The sequence below is a fragment of the Oncorhynchus mykiss genome, chromosome 1 (assembly GCF_013265735.2).
Source record: "Oncorhynchus mykiss isolate Arlee chromosome 1, USDA_OmykA_1.1, whole genome shotgun sequence".
Classification (NCBI taxonomy): domain Eukaryota; kingdom Metazoa; phylum Chordata; class Actinopteri; order Salmoniformes; family Salmonidae; genus Oncorhynchus; species Oncorhynchus mykiss.
The window spans coordinates 24,959,383-24,976,085 of record NC_048565.1 but is presented as its reverse complement, the minus strand read 5'-3'; the positions used below and the strand labels follow the sequence as shown (position 1 = coordinate 24,976,085).

The 16,703-nt window shown below is 43.9% G+C and overlaps 1 protein-coding gene across 1 annotated transcript; it reads right to left on the bottom strand.

Moving 5' to 3' along the window:
* Positions 1 to 3,619: 3,619 nt before the first annotated feature.
* On the bottom strand, positions 3,620 to 9,512 carry cotl1 (coactosin-like F-actin binding protein 1). Its single transcript, XM_021596222.2, has 4 exons — positions 9,069 to 9,512; positions 8,530 to 8,612; positions 4,820 to 4,977; positions 3,620 to 4,642 (listed from the first exon to the last, which is right to left on the bottom strand). Exons 1-4 carry the CDS (start codon positions 9,143 to 9,145, stop codon positions 4,532 to 4,534), a joined length of 429 nt encoding a protein of 142 aa, XP_021451897.1. The 5' UTR covers positions 9,146 to 9,512; the 3' UTR covers positions 3,620 to 4,531.
* Between the last annotated feature and the right edge of the window lie 7,191 nt (positions 9,513 to 16,703).

Sequence of the window (16,703 nt, the reverse complement as noted above, 5' to 3'; positions counted from 1 at the left end):
CGCACTGAATGAGCTGTATTCCGCCATAAGCAAACAGGAAAACGTTCACCCAGAGGCGGCGCTCCTAGTAGCCGGGGACATTAATGCAGGGAAACTTAAATCCATCATACCAAATTTCTATCACCATGTTAAATGTGCAACCAGGGGGGAAAATTCTGGACCACCTATACTCCACACACAGAGACGCATACAAAGCTCTCCCTCGCCCTCCATTTGGCAAATCTGACGATAATTATATCCTCCTGATTCCTGCTTACAAACAAAAATTATAGCAGGAAGCACCAGTGACTCGATCAATAAAAAAGTGGTCAGATGAAGCAGATGCTAAGCTACAAGACTGTTTTGCTAGCACAGACTGGTATATGTTCCGGGATTCATCCAATGGCATTGAGGAGTACACCACATCAGTCATTGGCTTCATCAATAAGTGCATCGATGACGTCATCCCCACAGTGACCGTACGTACATACCCCAACCAGAAGCCATGGATTACAGGCAACATCCGCACTGAGCTAATGGCTAGAGCTGCCGCTTTCAAGGAGCTGGACTCAAACCTGGAAGCTTTTAAGAAATCCTGCTATGCCCTATGATGAACCATGAAACAGGCAAAGCGTCAATACAGGACTTAGATCGAATCGTACTACACCGGCTCTGATGCTCGTCTGATGTGGCAGGGCTTGCAAACTATTACAGACTACAAAGGGAAGCACAGCCGCAGGCTGCCCAGTGACACGAGCCTACCAGACGAGCTACACTACTTCTATGCTCGCGTCGAGGCAAATAATACTGAAACATGCATGAGAGCACCAGCTGTTACGGAAGACTGTGTGATCACGCTCTCTGTGTTTTAAGCAGACCACCTCAGTCCCTATGCCCCAAAACACTAAGGTAACCTGCCTAAATGACTACCGACCATTAGCACTCAACGTCTGTAGCCAGGGTGTGCTTTGAAAAGCTGGTCGTGGCTCACATCAACACCATTATCCCAGAAACCCTAGACCCACTCCAATTTGCATACTGCCCTAACAGATCCACAGATGATGCAATATTTATTGCACTCCACACTGCCCTTTCCCACCTGGACAAAATGAACACCTATGTGAGAATGCTATTCATTGACTACAGTTCATTGTTCAACACCATAGTGCCCTCAAAGATCATCAATAAGATAAGGACCCTGGGACTAAACACCTTCCTCTACAACTGGATCCTGGACTTCCTGACGGGCCGCCCCCAGGTGGTAAGGGTAGGTAAAAACACATCCGCAACACTGATCTTCAACATGGGGGCCCCTCAGGGGTGTGTGCTCTGTCCCCTCCTGTACTACCTGTTCACTAATGACTGCACGGCCAGGTACGACTCCAAAACCCTCATTAAGTTTGCCAATATCTCAACAGTGGTATGCCTGATCACCGACAACGATGAGACAGCCAGGACAACAACCTCTCTCTCTCTCTCAACATGATCAAGACAAAGGAGATGATTGTGGACTACAAGAAAAAGAGGACGGAGCACACCCCCATTCTCATTGACCGGGCTGTGGTGGAGCAAGTTGAGAGCTTCAAGTTCCTTGGGGTCTACATCACCAACAAACTAACATGGTCCATGCACAACAAGACAGTCGTGAAGAGGGCACGACAAAACCTATTCCCCCTCAGGAGACTGAAAAGCTTTGGCATGGGTCCTCAGATCCTCAAAAGGTTCTACAGCTGCACCGGTATGGCAACTGCTCGACCTCCAACCGCAAGGTACTACAGAGAGTAGTGCATATGGCCCAGTACATCACAAGGGCCTAGCTTCCTGCCATCCAGGACCTCTAGACAAGGCTGTGTAAGAGGAAGGCCCTAAAAATTGTCAAAGTCTCCAGCCATCCTTGTCATAGACTGTTCTTTCTGCTACCGCATGGCAAGCGGTACCTGAGCGCCAAGTCTAGGTCCAAGAGGCTTCTAAACAGCTTCTACCCCTAAGCCAAAAGACTCCTGAACATCTAATCAAATGGCTACCCAGACTATTTACATTGCCCCCCCCCCCCCTCGTAAGTTAGCATTTCACTGTAAGGTATACATACACCTGTTGTATTCGGCTCATGTGACTAATACAATTTGATTTGAATCGTTATCTTAACCTGACTACAGTTTCTTCCAGAACTCTGCAATCTATTTGTCTCTCAGTCCCCTGCTCTCCCTCCCCCTTTACCACGCAGGCCCCATGTCTGGACCTGAACCAGTTTTGCTGGAGGCTATTAAGGCTGTGTTTACACAGGCAGAACAATTTGGATATTTTTTTCACTAATTGGTATTTCGACCAATCATATCAGCTCTGAAAAAGATTTTATGTGTAAAGATCTGATGTGATTGGTCAAAAGACAAATTAGTGGAAAAAAGATCATAACTTGGCTGCCCGTGTAAACGCAGCCAAATTAACCTGAGATAAACAACATTCAATGCTCAAACTACACAAACAAACATTAGTATTCAAATTACGCATAGGGTTAAGCCTATGTCTTACTCCCCTCGAACATTCTCTTACCCGCTACAAACTAAACTTCAAGTCATAAAAGCAGACTGCTAGAGGTTTATAGATTACTAGATTAAGTAATTAGGCAGTCGAGTTCACATCTGTTGAACAAAACTACCGGCAGAGAGGGGGAAAGGCGGAAGGGATGGGGGTGGTGAGAGAGCATAGTGGCAAAAAGAAAGTGGTTGGAGAGAGAGGAGAGGGGATAGTCAACAGAGGGATTGAGAGCGTGGGACTAGGGGGGGGTTCTTATTGACAAGCTTTAGAACAGAACAGTTCACCCTGAGGCTGTGATTGGCTGAAACAGAAGTGGTGACCGTGACAACGCATGCTACTCCCATAAGTCCCAAGAGACAGTGGGCGTCGTTCGAGCGGATCACTTTTGTCAAGTTGGTGACCGCCTTTCAAAGTGTGTTGCATTATGGGGATCAGAATTGTCCGACTTGTTGATTGCATGAACTTAACAAAAATCATGTCATTAAAGGTCATGAAGTTTTGACTGCAAGTTTCTACACTTGCTCTTCACCAACTTCATTCTGCAGTATCGCCTGCATTGTGGGAGGCTCTATTGTCCACCGATCATTGGGTATTTTGGTTTGACCCACGCAAACGTGACCAAAGACGTGACTGAAACAGGAACCAACTTCGCTGAAGTGAATATGTACAAATGAATGTGATATTTAAGGCTCTCTCGCCAATTAATTGTACAACATTATTTACAGTGTGTGATATGGGGGTTGAAGACGTGTATATTTCAACATTATAAAGAACAACTTTTATAAACAATGGCACCACTGCCATGTTGGAAAACCACACCAGTGTCTGACTTTCAGCTGTAGCAGATGCACCTCCCCCGACTTCACTCCTCAAATTTGTCTACAGTCGGTTGCTTTCACTTTACCACTCAAACGAGCCCAGTTACTATGTGTACTCTGGACTACTTTAGCACAATGCCAAGAGCCTCCATTACATCACTGCCCCCCCCCCCCCCCTGAGTCTCACCACCACCTCAAAACTAATTTACCCTTATTCTCACATCACCCAAAGAGCCCTCCTGTCCATGTAAATGAGAGCTTTAGACACAAACAAAGAGACCAGCGAGCTTGAAAAAACATTTTTTTATTCTGAAATGATTGATCATGTGCCCAAGTTCAGTTTTTAAAAGTCTCCTCAAATCTCCTAGATAAATTTGCTCTCAATAATAAATCAAAGGTTATAGAAAATAAAAGTAATCTTTAAAAAAAAACATTCCTATTTGGAGTTTAATCCAAATAAAAAGAGAGGCTACACTAGAGAAATGGCTGCTCCTGGGTCGGGCTAACTGAAAGTGCTATACAGCCCTGTCCCATTGGTTTGTGGGCCATAGGCAAATCATAGTCTCACCCCCATGAGTGGAGGATAGCCAATCACAGTGTAGTGTCCACAAACACACACACCTCCCATGATGCCCCTCTCTCCATGGGAGATTAAGGCAGTTAACACAGTGGGGTATACGTTGGGGGTGGATTGGGAGATGAGAAAAGCTGGGCAGGAAAGACCTCTATTGCCAAGGATGCATGTTTGGACTACAACCACAGAAGAATACAGTAAAAGCACGATGATGACAAGTCAAATCAGATAGAGGCCCTTGCCCTTGTTCTGACAAACAGTACAGTAATGTGTCTTTTCCAGTTGTAACATACACAGCCCCCCAGATTGATAAGAGTTCGTAACGTTGCTCTGCAGCTGAGATGATAGTGAGATGATGCACAGTACAGTAGATAATCATCCATGACCGTACAGGTGAGAGGGCTGAGGATAGGACTATAGCCATATATATGTCTGAGTGTGTCTCAACATGCTTTTTTGTGAGAGTGTGTGTGTTGCTGTGTGTTAATGTGTGTACCTGTGTGTAAGTGTTTGTACATGTGTGTGTGTATATATATCCCCCTCTCTCCCTCATCCAGGCATGAATACCCCTCCCTCCCCCAAAAGGTAGCAGCCGCTCCCCTGCCCCGCCCTGGTGGACTCTCCTCTACTCTCCCTGGGCGTCATAGTTGGCCCCACCCGCCTTCTTCAGCTCGGTGCGAATGTAGTCCTCCTCCAGCTCACGAGGATCACTGATCATGAACTCCTTGGCAAAGTTCTGCAGGAGACAAACAGAGGAGGAATTTAAGAGAAAAAGTGTTGAAAAAAGATAGACAAACGGAAGGTAAATTTTTATAATTTATTTGCCATTTAATGTACTGTATTTTAACAGAACATTAATATTTGATATTTGTAAAGGAATCATGTGAGTATGTGTGAGAACAGAGTCCCTAACCTGGACAATGTCTTTCACCAATGTCTTGTCAGTGCTGATCTTGGCACGCTGCAGGCCGCTCACGTTTTCCCCTATCCAGGTGATGAGGGTGAACTTGGCACGCTTGCTCATGGCGTCACCCGTCGTGATCCGCACAAAGCCAAAGAGACGCACATCATCTGATAGAGAAAGAGAGTCAGAGAGTCAGAAATTAGACTGACCATCAGACAAGCAGAAACATGCAGAGAGGCTGAGGACACCATTTCCATTCCCAGCTGCCTCATGACAGGTAATTAATTACAGTATAGTTGTTAGAGAAATGGATTTGTCTCCATGTCCATGTTGGCAAGGCCTGATTCCTGTGTACTGTGAGTTGATTGAGCTTTGTGAGAGTGTTTCTATGCTGCTGTAAGAAGTATGAATGGCTTGTTATGGTGACACTACCGTGGCCATGCACCAAATCCAAAAGTGTGATGAATCGGTGAGTACAAGAGACAGGAGAAGGTATTCAGGTCAACAGACTAAATAAAAAGGAGGGAGGGAGGCAGTGATTCTGGGTTCACTCTTTCACGCTCTGTCTCTCTCACACAAACACATCACATGTTAGCCCTACATCACCAGCTGCATTGTCTTGGAATAGAGATGTTTTTTTCTGTATAGTCCAACACACCAAATATGTGCCAAATCAGTTCCCTAAATAGATTATAGTAAAGGTAATAACACATTTATGGCATGATTCTGCTCTGGTCTGGGCCCTGGCTCTTCCTTACCATTAATAATGCCCCATTGGTTCCCTCTGTACTAGAGGTTGACCAATTCATCGGAATGGCCGACAATCGGAAATCTGTATTTTTGGACACCGGTTTTGCCGATTTTAAACTTTTTATTTTATTTTTAACACCTTTATTTAATCTTTATTTAACTAGGCAAGTCAGTTAAGAACACATTCTTATTTTCAATGACGGCCTAGGAACGGTAGGTTAACTGCCTTGTTCAGGGGCAGAACGACAGATTTTCACCTTGTCAGCTCGGGGGATCCAATCTTGCAACCTTACAGTTAACAAGTCCAACGCAATAACGACCTGCCTCTTGTTGCACTCCACAAGGAGACTGACTGCCTGTTACGCGAATGCAGTAAGCCAAAGTAAGTTGCTAGCTAGCATTAAACTATCTTATAAAAAACAATCAATCAATCATAATCACTAGTTAACTACACATGGTTGATGATATTACTAGATATTATCTAGCCTGCGTTGCGTATAATCTGACTGAGCATACAAACATCTAAGTATCTGACTGAGCAGTGGTAGGCAGAAGCAGGCACGTAAACATTCATTCAAACAGCACTTTAGTGCGTTTTGCCAGCAGCTCTTCGTTGTGCGTCAAGCATTGCGCTGTTTATGACTTCAAGCCTATCAACTCCTGAGATGAGGCTGGTGTAACCGAAGTGAAATGGCTGGCTAGTTAGCGCGCGCTAATAGCGTTTCAAACGTCACTCGCTCGGAGCGTGTGGTTGTTTCCCTTGCTCTGCATGGGTAACGCTGCTTCGAGGGTGGCTGTTGTCGTTGTGTTTCTGGTTCGAGCCCAGGGAGGAGCGAGGAAAGGGCCGGAAGCTATACTGTTACACTGGCAATACTAAAGTGCCTATAAGATCATCCAATAGTCAAAGGTTAATGAAATACAAATGGTATAGAGGGAAATAGTCCTATAATTCCTATAATAACTACAACCTAAAACTTCTTACCTGGGAATATTGAAGACTCATGTTAAAAGGAACCACCGTATGTTCTCATGTTCTGAGCAAGGAACTTAAAAGTGGCACATATTGCACTTTTACTTTCTTCTCACACTTTGCTTTTGCATTATTTAAACCAAATTGAACATGTTTCATTATTTATTTGAAGCTAAACTGATTTTATTGATGTATTATATTAAGTTAAAATAAGTGTTCATTCAGTATTGTTGTAATTTTCATTATTACAAATATATAGATATATTTTTTTTAATCGGACGATTAATCGGTATCGGCTTTTTGGTCCTTCAATAATCGGTATCGGCGTTGAAAAATCATAGTCGTTCGACCTCTACTCTGTACTGATCGGTACCATCTCAGCGTGATATCTGTGTTTACCTGTGCCTTGCTGATAGAGATTTTCCTGGCAGAGCTTCACAAGCAGCATACATCTAAAGGCTTTTGTTGTGCATGAACAATAATCAGTGTTCAAACTGTTATCAGCATGGTTACAAAGGCCATTGTTAGTTTCAACACCTACCCTGCATGTCCCCTACATGTCACATGACTTAGCCATGATTTCCACCAGACCATACACAGGTTTATGCTGTTTCTCTGTATAACAAACCACAATTGGATGTTTCTAGCACTTAAATTCTTAAAAAAGGTCAGATTTTGTGCTTATTTCTATATTTTTCACATTGTGGCAGACAAGTAATGAATAAGCATATACCACATTTGAAAGAAAACACAAATTGTGCTAACTCCTGAGTATCAAGCCTGACCCCCCCTGTTGAAAACGTTCTGGTTTGTCTTACTAATATCTCTTCCCTCTCTAAGCCATTCATCTAGTTGTGCTGACACAAGTGCCCAGAAAACTGCTGCACTACTGAAACTATGATGATGTAGCAAAAAGACAAATATAATGCTTTAGTTTAGCCCTTTAATTGATAAGAAATACAGATGTTTATTTTAGCACACTATGTCTATCTAAACAACAGATGCAATTACTGAGCCTTCCCATATAAGTATCCACTACTTTTGACTGCAACAGTCTGTGGCCCTCAAATACAGGATGAGACTTTCACAGTTTCTGTTAAAGCAGACTCATCAGAATGTATGAAACTTCTTATACAGTAGGATTAGGGCAACAATATTCACTGGGCAAAGACAAGGTTCAAAGTGAGGAGAGACAACGGTAGTATGGGACAGCCAGAGGTACTATTTGGGTAGTTAGTATTGCAATACATCAGTTCTCCTATTTAAAAAGGGTAATACATCGGTAATAGGCCTAGATCGTAATAAATCCGAATTACATCATTGGAATGCATGCCCTGAAACATAAATAAACCGGAGCAGCCTACAGCCATACAGGCGCACCAGCGCTGGAGTATATACCCGCCACGCCCTACACTCCATATCTAATTAGGGTGGTGAGAGAGTGTCAGGAAAGGGTGCTGATAGGGTGGTGACAGCATGATTTGCTTACTAGGGGTGGGCACATTTATATTATGTCCTACATAGTGGGATAAAGACCCTGCGCTGCGCACAAGAAACAGTGGACACACTTTCAATGTTACTAATATTATAAGGCTTTATATTTCACACTTTTTAAGAACCCAGAAAGGCCTACTTCCGTATGAAGTCACGAGACTGATAGGCTATTAAATGGTCACTGGGTCGCAGTACTTCTGGATTAAGTAGCCTACCGACGGCCAATAGACAGAGTTTAATAAAAATTATTGCTCTGGTAGGCTACAGAGCGTCACAAATCGGAAGTTCCTTCAAACGCTGAAGGTCTACTTCTTTACAAGCAACACCATTTCAGATAATATAAGTTTCCAACAACTCAATGAGCCCTACTGATTGACATGGCAACAAGTCGTAAAGATGTGCGTGGTCTATAGATTATTACAGCGCTGTTGCCATTACGCAGAACCATTGCGGCCAATTTGAAATAACCGCATAAACGCAAAAATGAATGAAATCCCGGCCTTACCTGTGCACTGACTCTTGAATTCTTCATAATCAGTCCCCTGGCCCGCCGGCACAATCATATGACCCTCATATTTAAACGCGGCCCTAAAAAAACATAAAAGGCACAGTAAACGAATGAATTAAAATGCACTAACCTTACAGTCATCTCAAATGGAGTATTCAGACCCTGTCTGTCAATAAAATCGGTAATAATCCATGACCGTCTACTCCACTAATGCATTTCCACGTCCATCATCCGACATCTATCGGATGGGATTACAATGTATCTATCTAGTCGAGACCAGGCTGCATAGGCTATTCATTCAAAAACCGGTGTCAAATGAGGGGCAGACTTGTCAGGTTTTGTGTCAACATATACGTGTCATTACCACTGTATTTTCTTGGATAGGCTAAATAAATGAAACACTGGATGAATGAATGAGAAGTGCGCAGTTTGATTATTCATCCATTGTTATTGATTTTATAAATATATTTTTAGGATGCTCTGTAAAATATCAGATTCCCACAATTGCCTATGCCCAACAAATTCACCACACTCACCAGTTTATCTCTGTGTTATCGTCTCTGACGAGGTTATAAGCTTCCCTGCAAGCCTCTTTATCGATTCGTGTTGCCATTTTGGATGGACGCAAATGGACAGTAGAAATGAGAACGCAGAACAGATATGCTACCGGTAGTCGAAGTGAAAAAGCGAGGCGAAAAGAAAAATGAAAAAGGAGCAGAACGAGAGTTATACAATAGAGACACCTCTAGTCTGAAATCACTAGCCCCTATTGAGCAGTCGAGTCTGTGCTATTACACGAGGAGCGCGCTGAGCAGGGTGTATCTTTTCTCAATTATCTGAGAAAGAGACTCTTTCCACGACTCGATTCATTTCCTATAGCCAGTTTGTGGGCGTTGGTGATGTTTGTCAATCAGGTTGCCGTACTAGTGCGGCGAAGTCCCCAGACGCAGTATTCACCTCCCAATGGTTAACTGAGGTATTCGGTTAAATTAAATCCACCCTTTTTCTATTGTTGCCGTTTTACTGCGCTATCGTGCCACCTTGTGGTCTGTCAATGTGATCGATGCTGGAGAACAATAGCCCGCAGCAAACAGTTTCCCAACCAATAACCTCAGTGTCATTATAGCCGAGAGACAATTAAACATTGATATAAATTAATAAACCATGGAAAGTATAACTAGAAAACACAGAGATTTAGGTCATTTATTTCAAGCTATATGAGGGGACCAAGCGAGAGAGAAGGATAAATAAATAAATAGAGAGATTGTGTGTGTGTGTGTGTGTGTGTGTGTGTGTGTGTGTGTGTGTGTGTGTGTGTGTGTTAGTCATTTTCCAATGGCTGTACCTGCATGACCACATCCCCATGAATTGATGAGCCCAACATATTTAGAATAAAATCAACATGCAAACTAAAAGTTTCTACACTGAGGGATATGACTGCATGGAGATACTTTTAGCAGTGCAATGCTCAAACTAACCTTTTAGATCTATGTCTAATAGCTTTACGTTTTCAGCAGTTTCTGAATGCATCCTAAGTGGGCTCATGCACTCGCCATATGATTGGTTGGATTCACATACAGTCCACGGCTACTTCCTAGATGAGATCATGACTGCTGCTGAACAACAAAATAATACATTTTCAAACTGCTTTTGATCAAGCATGATGTACCAATTGATTATGCTTTTTGCCCTATTTATCAAAAGTGTTGTAAAAACGTGTCAATAATCAACTGACTGTCTTCCTTTATGTGTATAGTGTATGTGTATTCTCTCTGGTATGCAATCTGGTTTCCATTCAGGTTATGGATGTGCCACTGCAACCTTAAATGTCCTAAATTATGTCACCATTGCCCTGGATTCTAAGCAATGTTGTGCTGCTATTTTTATTGACTCGGCCAAAGATTTTGATATGGTAGATGATTCCATTCTTGTGGACTGGCTAAGGAGTATTGATGTCTGAGGGGTCTTTGGCTTGGTTTGCTAACTACTTCTCTCAAAGAGTGCAGTGTATAAAGTCAGAACATCTGCTGTCTCAGCCACTGCCTTCCACCAAGGGAGCACCCCAAGGCTTGATCCTTGATCCCCATCAACAACATAGCTCAGACAGTAGGAAGCTCTCATCCATTTATATGCAGATGATACAGTCTTATACTCAACTGGCCCCTCCCTGGATTTTGTGTTAAATGCTCTACAACAAAGCTTTTTTAGTCTCCATCAAGCTTTCTCTGCCCTTAAACCTTGTTCTCAACACCTACAAAACAAAGGTCATCAATCAATCAATCAAATTTATTTTATATAGCCCTTCGTACATCAGCTGATATCTCAAAGTGCTGTACAGAAACCCAGCCTAAAACCCCAAACAGCAAGCAATGCAGGTGAAGAAGCACGGTGGCTAGGAAAAACTCCCTAGAAAGGCCAAAACCTAGGAAGAAACCTAGAGAGGAACCAGGCTATGTGGGGTGGCCAGTCCTCTTCTGGCTGTGCCGGGTGGAGATTATAACAAAACATGGTCAAGATGTTCAAATGTTCATAAATGACCAGCATGGTCGAATAATAATAAGGCAGAATAGTTGAAACTGGAGCAGCAGCACAGTCAGGTGGACTGGGGACAGCAAGGAGTCATCATGTCAGGTATTCCTGGGGCATGGTCCTAGGGCTCAGGTCCTCCGAGAGAGAGAAAGAAAGAGAGAATTAGAGAGAGCATATGTGGGATGGCCAGTCCTCTTCTGGCTGTGCCGGGTGGAGATTATAACAGAACATGGCCAAGATGTTCAAATGTTCATAAATGATCAGCATGGTCGAATAATAATAAGGCAGAACAGTTGAAACTGGAGCAGCAGCACAGCCAGGTGGACTGGGGACAGCAAGGAGTCATCATGTCAGGTAGTCCTGGGGCATGGTCCTAGGGCTCAGGTCCTCCGAGAAAGAGAAAGAGAGAAGGAGAGAATTAGAGAACGCACACTTAGATTCACACAGGACACCGAATAGGACAGGAGAAGTACTCCAGATATAACAAACTGACCCTAGCCCCCCGACACATAAACTACTGCAGCATAAATACTGGAGGCTGAGACAGGAGGGGTCAGGAGACACTGTGGCCCACTCCGAGGACACCCCCGGACAGGGCCAAACAGGAAGGATATAACCCCACCCACTTTGCCAAAGCACAGCCCCCACACCACTAGAGGGATATCTTCAACCACCAACTTACCATCCTGAGACAAGGCTGAGTATAGCCCACAAAGACCTCCGCCACGGCACAACTTAAGGGGGGGGGGCGCCAACCCAGACAGGATGACCACATCAGTGACTCAACCCACTCAGGTGACGCACCTCCTCCAGGGACGGCATGAGAGAGCCCCAGTAAAGCCAGTGACTCAGCCCCTGTAATAGGGTTAGAGGCAGAGAATCCCAGTGGAAAGAGGGGAACCGGCCAGGCAGAGACAGCAAGGGTGGTTCGTTGCTCCAGAGCCTTTCCGTTCACCCTCCCACTCCTGGGCCAGACTACACTCAATCATATGACCCACTGAAGAGATGAGTCTTCAGTAGAGACTTAAAGGTTGAGACCGAGTTTGCGTCTCTGACATGGGTAGGCAGACCGTTCCATAAAAATGGAGCTCTATAGGAGAAAGCCCTGCCTCCAGCTGTTTGCTTAAAAATTCTAGGGACAATTAGGAGGCCTGCGTCTTGTGACCGTAGCGTACGTGTAGGTATGTACGGCAGGACCAAATCAGAGAGATAGATAGGAGCAAGCCCATGTAATGCTTTGTAGGTTAGCAGTAAAACCTTGAAATCAGCCCTTGCTTTGACAGGAAGCCAGTGTAGAGAGGCTAGCACTGGAGTAATATGATCAAATTTTTTGGTTCTAGTCAGGATTCTAGCAGCCGTATTTAGCACTAACTGAAGTTTATTTAGTGCTTTATCCGGGTAGCCGGAAAGTAGAGCATTGCAGTAGTCTAACCTGGAAGTGACAAAAGCATGGATTAATTTTTCTGCATCATTTTTGGACAGAAAGTTCCTGATTTTTGCAATGTTACGTAGATGGAAAAAAGCTGTCCTTGAAATGGTCTTGATATGTTCTTCAAAAGAGAGATCAGGGTCCAGAGTAACGCCGAGGTCCTTCACAGTTTTATTTGAGACGACTGTACAACCATTAAGATTAATTGTCAGATTCAACAGAAGATCTCTTTGTTTCTTGGGACCTAGAACAAGCATCTCTGTTTTGTCCGAGTTTAAAAGTAGAAAGTTTGCAGCCATCCACTTCCTTATGTCTGAAACACATTCTTCTAGCAAGGGCAATTTTGGGGCTTCACCATGTTTAATTGAAATGTACAGCTGTGTGTCATCTGCATAGCAGTGAAAGTTAACATTATGTTTTCGAATAACATCCCCAAGAGGTAAAATATATAGTGAAAACAATAGTGGTCCTAAAACGGAACCTTGAGGAACACCGAAATGTACAGTTGATTTGTCAGAGGACAGACCATTCACAGAGACAAACTGATATCTTTCCGACAGATAAGATCTAAACCAGGCCAGAACTTGTCCGTGTAGACCAATTTGGGTTTCCAATCTCTCCAAAAGAATGTGGTGATCGATGGTATCAAAAGCAGCACTAAGGTCTAGGAGCACGAGGACAGATGCAGAGCCTCGGTCCGATGCCATTAAAATGTCATTTACCACCTTCACAAGTGCCGTCTCAGTGCTATGATGGGGTCTAAAACCAGACTGAAGCATTTCGTATACATTGTTTGTCTTCAGGAAGGCAGTGAGTTGTTGCGCAACAGCCTTTTCTAAAATTTTTGAGAGGAATGGAAGATTCGATATAGGCCGATAGTTTTTTATATTTTCTGGGTCAAGGTTTGGCTTTTTCAAGAGAGGCTTTATTACTGCCACTTTTAGTGAGTTTGGTACACATCCGGTGGATAGAGAGCCGTTTATTATGTTCAACATAGTAGGGCCAAGCACAGGAAGCAGCTCTTTCAGTAGTTTAGTTGGAATAGGGTCCAGTATGCAGCTTGAAGGTTTAGAGGCCATGATTATTTTCATCATTGTGTCAAGAGATATAGTACTAAAACACTTAATTGTCTCTCTTGATCCTAGGTCCTGGCAGAGTTGTGCAGACTCAGGACAACTGAGCTTTGAAGGAATACGCAGATTTAAGGAAGAGTCCGTAATTTGCTTTCTAATAATCATAATCTTTTCCTCAAAGAAGTTCATGAATTTATCACTGCTAAAGTGAAAGTCATCCTCTCTTGGGGAATGCTGCTTTTTAGTTAGCTTTGCGACAGTATCAAAAAGGAATTTCGGATTGTTCTTATTTTCCTCAATTAAGTTAGAAAAATAGGATGATCGAGCAGCAGTAAGGGCTCTTCGGTACTGCACAGTACTGTCTTTCCAAGCTAGTCGGAAGACTTCCAGTTTGGTGTGGCGCCATTTCCGTTCCAATTTTCTGGAAGCTTGCTTCAGAGCTCGGGTATTTTCTGTGTACCAGGGAGCTAGTTTCTTATGAGAAATGTTTTTAGTTTTTAGGGGTGCAACTGCATCTAGGGTATTGCGCAAGGTTAAGTTGAGTTCCTCAGTTAGGTGGTTAACTGATTTTTGTCCTCTGGCGTCCTTGGGTAGGCAGAAGGAGTCTGGAAGGACATCAAGGAATCTTTGTGTTGTCTGTGAATTTATAGCACGACTTTTGATAATCCTTGGTTGGGGTCTGAGCAGATTATTTGTTGCAATTGCAAACGTAATAAAATGGTGGTCCGATAGTCCAGGATTATGAGGAAAAACATTAAGATCCACAACATTTATTCCATGGGACAAAACTAGGTCCAGCGTATGACTGTGACAGTGAGTGGGTCCAGAGACATGTTGGACAAAACCCACTGAGTCGATGATGGCTCCGAAAGCCTTTTGGAGTGGGTCTGTGGACTTTTCCATGTGAATATTAAAGTCACCAAAGATTACAATATTATCCGCTATGACTACAAGGTCCGATAGGAATTCAGGGAACTCAGTGAGGAACGCTGTATATGGCCCAGGAGGCCTGTAAACAGTAGCTATAAAAAGTGATTGAGTAGGCTGCATAGATTTCATGACTAGAAGCTCAAAAGACGAAAACGTCATTTTTTTTTTTGTAAATTGAAATTTGCTATCGTAAATGTTAGCAACACCTCCGCCTTTGCGGGATGCACGGGGGATATGGTCACTAGTGTAGCCAGGAGGTGAGGCCTCATTTAACACAGTAAATTCATCAGGCTTAAGCCATGTTTCAGTCAGGCCAATCACATCAAGATTATGATCAGTGATTAGTTCATTGACTATAATTGCCTTTGAAGTAAGGGATCTAACATTAAGTAGCCCTATTTTGAGATGTGAGGTATCATGATCTCTTTCAATAATGACAGGAATGGAGGTGGTCTTTATCCTAGTGAGATTGCTAAGGCGAACACCGCCATGTTTAGTTTTGCCCAACCTAGGTCGAGGCACAGACACGGTCTCAATGGTGATAGCTGAGCTGACTACACTGACTGTGCTAGTGGCAGACTCCACTATGCTGGCAGGCTGGCTAACAGCCTGCTGCCTGGCCTGCACCCTATTTCATTGTGGAGCTAGAGGAGTTAGAGCCCTGTCTATGTTGGTAGATAAAATGAGAGCACCCCTCCAGCTAGGATGGAGTCCGTCACTCCTCAGCAGGTCAGGCTTGGTCCTGTTTGTGGGCGAGTCCCAGAAAGAGGGCCAATTATCTACAAATTCTATCTTTTGGGAGGGGCAGAAAACAGTTTTCAACCAGCGATTGAGTTGTGAGACTCTGCTGTAGAGCTCATCACTCCCCCTAACTGGGAGGGGGCCAGAGACAATTACTCGATGCCGACACATCTTTCTAGCTGATTTACACGCAGAAGCTATGTTGCGCTTGGTGATCTCTGACTGTTTCATCCTAACATCGTTGGTGCCGACGTGGATAACAATATCTCTATACTCTCTACACTCGCCAGTTTTAGCTTTAGCCAGCACCATCTTCAGATTAGCCTTAACGTCGGTAGCCCTGCCCCCCGGTAAACAGTGTATGATCGCTGGATGATTCTCAAGTCTAATACTGCGGGTAATGGAGTCGCCAATGACTAGAGTTTTCAATTTGTCAGAGCTAATGGTGGGAAGCTTCGGCGTCTCAGACCCCGTAACGGGAGGAGTAGAGACCAGAGAAGACTCGGCCTCTGACTCCGACCCGCTGCTTAATGGGGAAAACCGGTTGAAAGTTTCTGTCGGCTGAATGAGCGACACCGGTTGAGCGTTCCTACAGCATTTCCTTCCAGAAACCGTGAGAAAGTTGTCCGGCTGCGGGGACTGTGCCAGGGGATTTATACTACTATCTGTACTTACTGGTGGCACAGACGCTGTTTCATCCTTTCCTACACTGAAATTACCCTTGCCTAGCGATTGCGTCTGAAGCTGGGCTTGTAGCACAGCTATCCTCGCCGTAAGGCGAGTACAGCGACTAGCGATGTGCGATGTGGTGTGGTAAGAAGAATGCCCCTCTCCCCATCGGTATACTTACTACCTCTGAGGGTTTAGAGCTTGAGGTAGCCACCTCATATAAGTATTTGGGTGTATGGCTAGGTACACTGCCCTTCTCTCAGCACATATCAAAGCTGCAGGCTAAGGTGTCACGATCGTCGTAAGAACATTCGGACCAAAGTGCAGCATGATATGGGTTCCACATATTGATGTGAACCGCACAAAACAATAAACCACAACTGATACATGACGCTATGGCATGCTCACAGGCAACTACACATTAACAAGATCCCACAAAACACAGTGGGGAAATGGCTGCCTAAATATGATCCCCAATCAGAGACAACGATAAACAGCTGCCTCTGATTGGGAACCATACCAGGCCAACATAGAAATAAAACAACCTAGATTACCCACCCTAGTCACACCCCGACCTAACCAACATAGAAAATAAAAGGCTCTCTATGGTCAGGGTGTGACATAAGGATAAATCTAGACTTGGTTTCCTCTATCGTAATCGCCCCTCTTTCTCCCCAGCTGCCAAACTAACCCTGATTCAGATGACCATTCTACCCATGCTAGATTACAGAGATTTATGGATTTATAATTTATAGATCGGCAGGTAAGGGTGCTCTCGAGCGGCTAGATGTTCTTTACCA

What these genes read in the sequence shown, in the direction of transcription:
- cotl1 (XM_021596222.2), bottom strand. Translation starts at nt 9,145, where the DNA reads ATGGCAACACGAATCGATAAAGAGGCTTGCAGGGAAGCTTATAACCTC. An exon ending in GATAACACAGAGATAAACTG is followed by an intron (nt 8,613 to 9,068) that starts GTGAGTGTGGTG and finishes ATGTTTTTTTAG; the next exon opens with GGCCGCGTTTAAATATGAGG. An exon ending in ATTCAAGAGTCAGTGCACAG is followed by an intron (nt 4,978 to 8,529) that starts GTAAGGCCGGGA and finishes TTTCTCTATCAG; the next exon opens with ATGATGTGCGTCTCTTTGGC.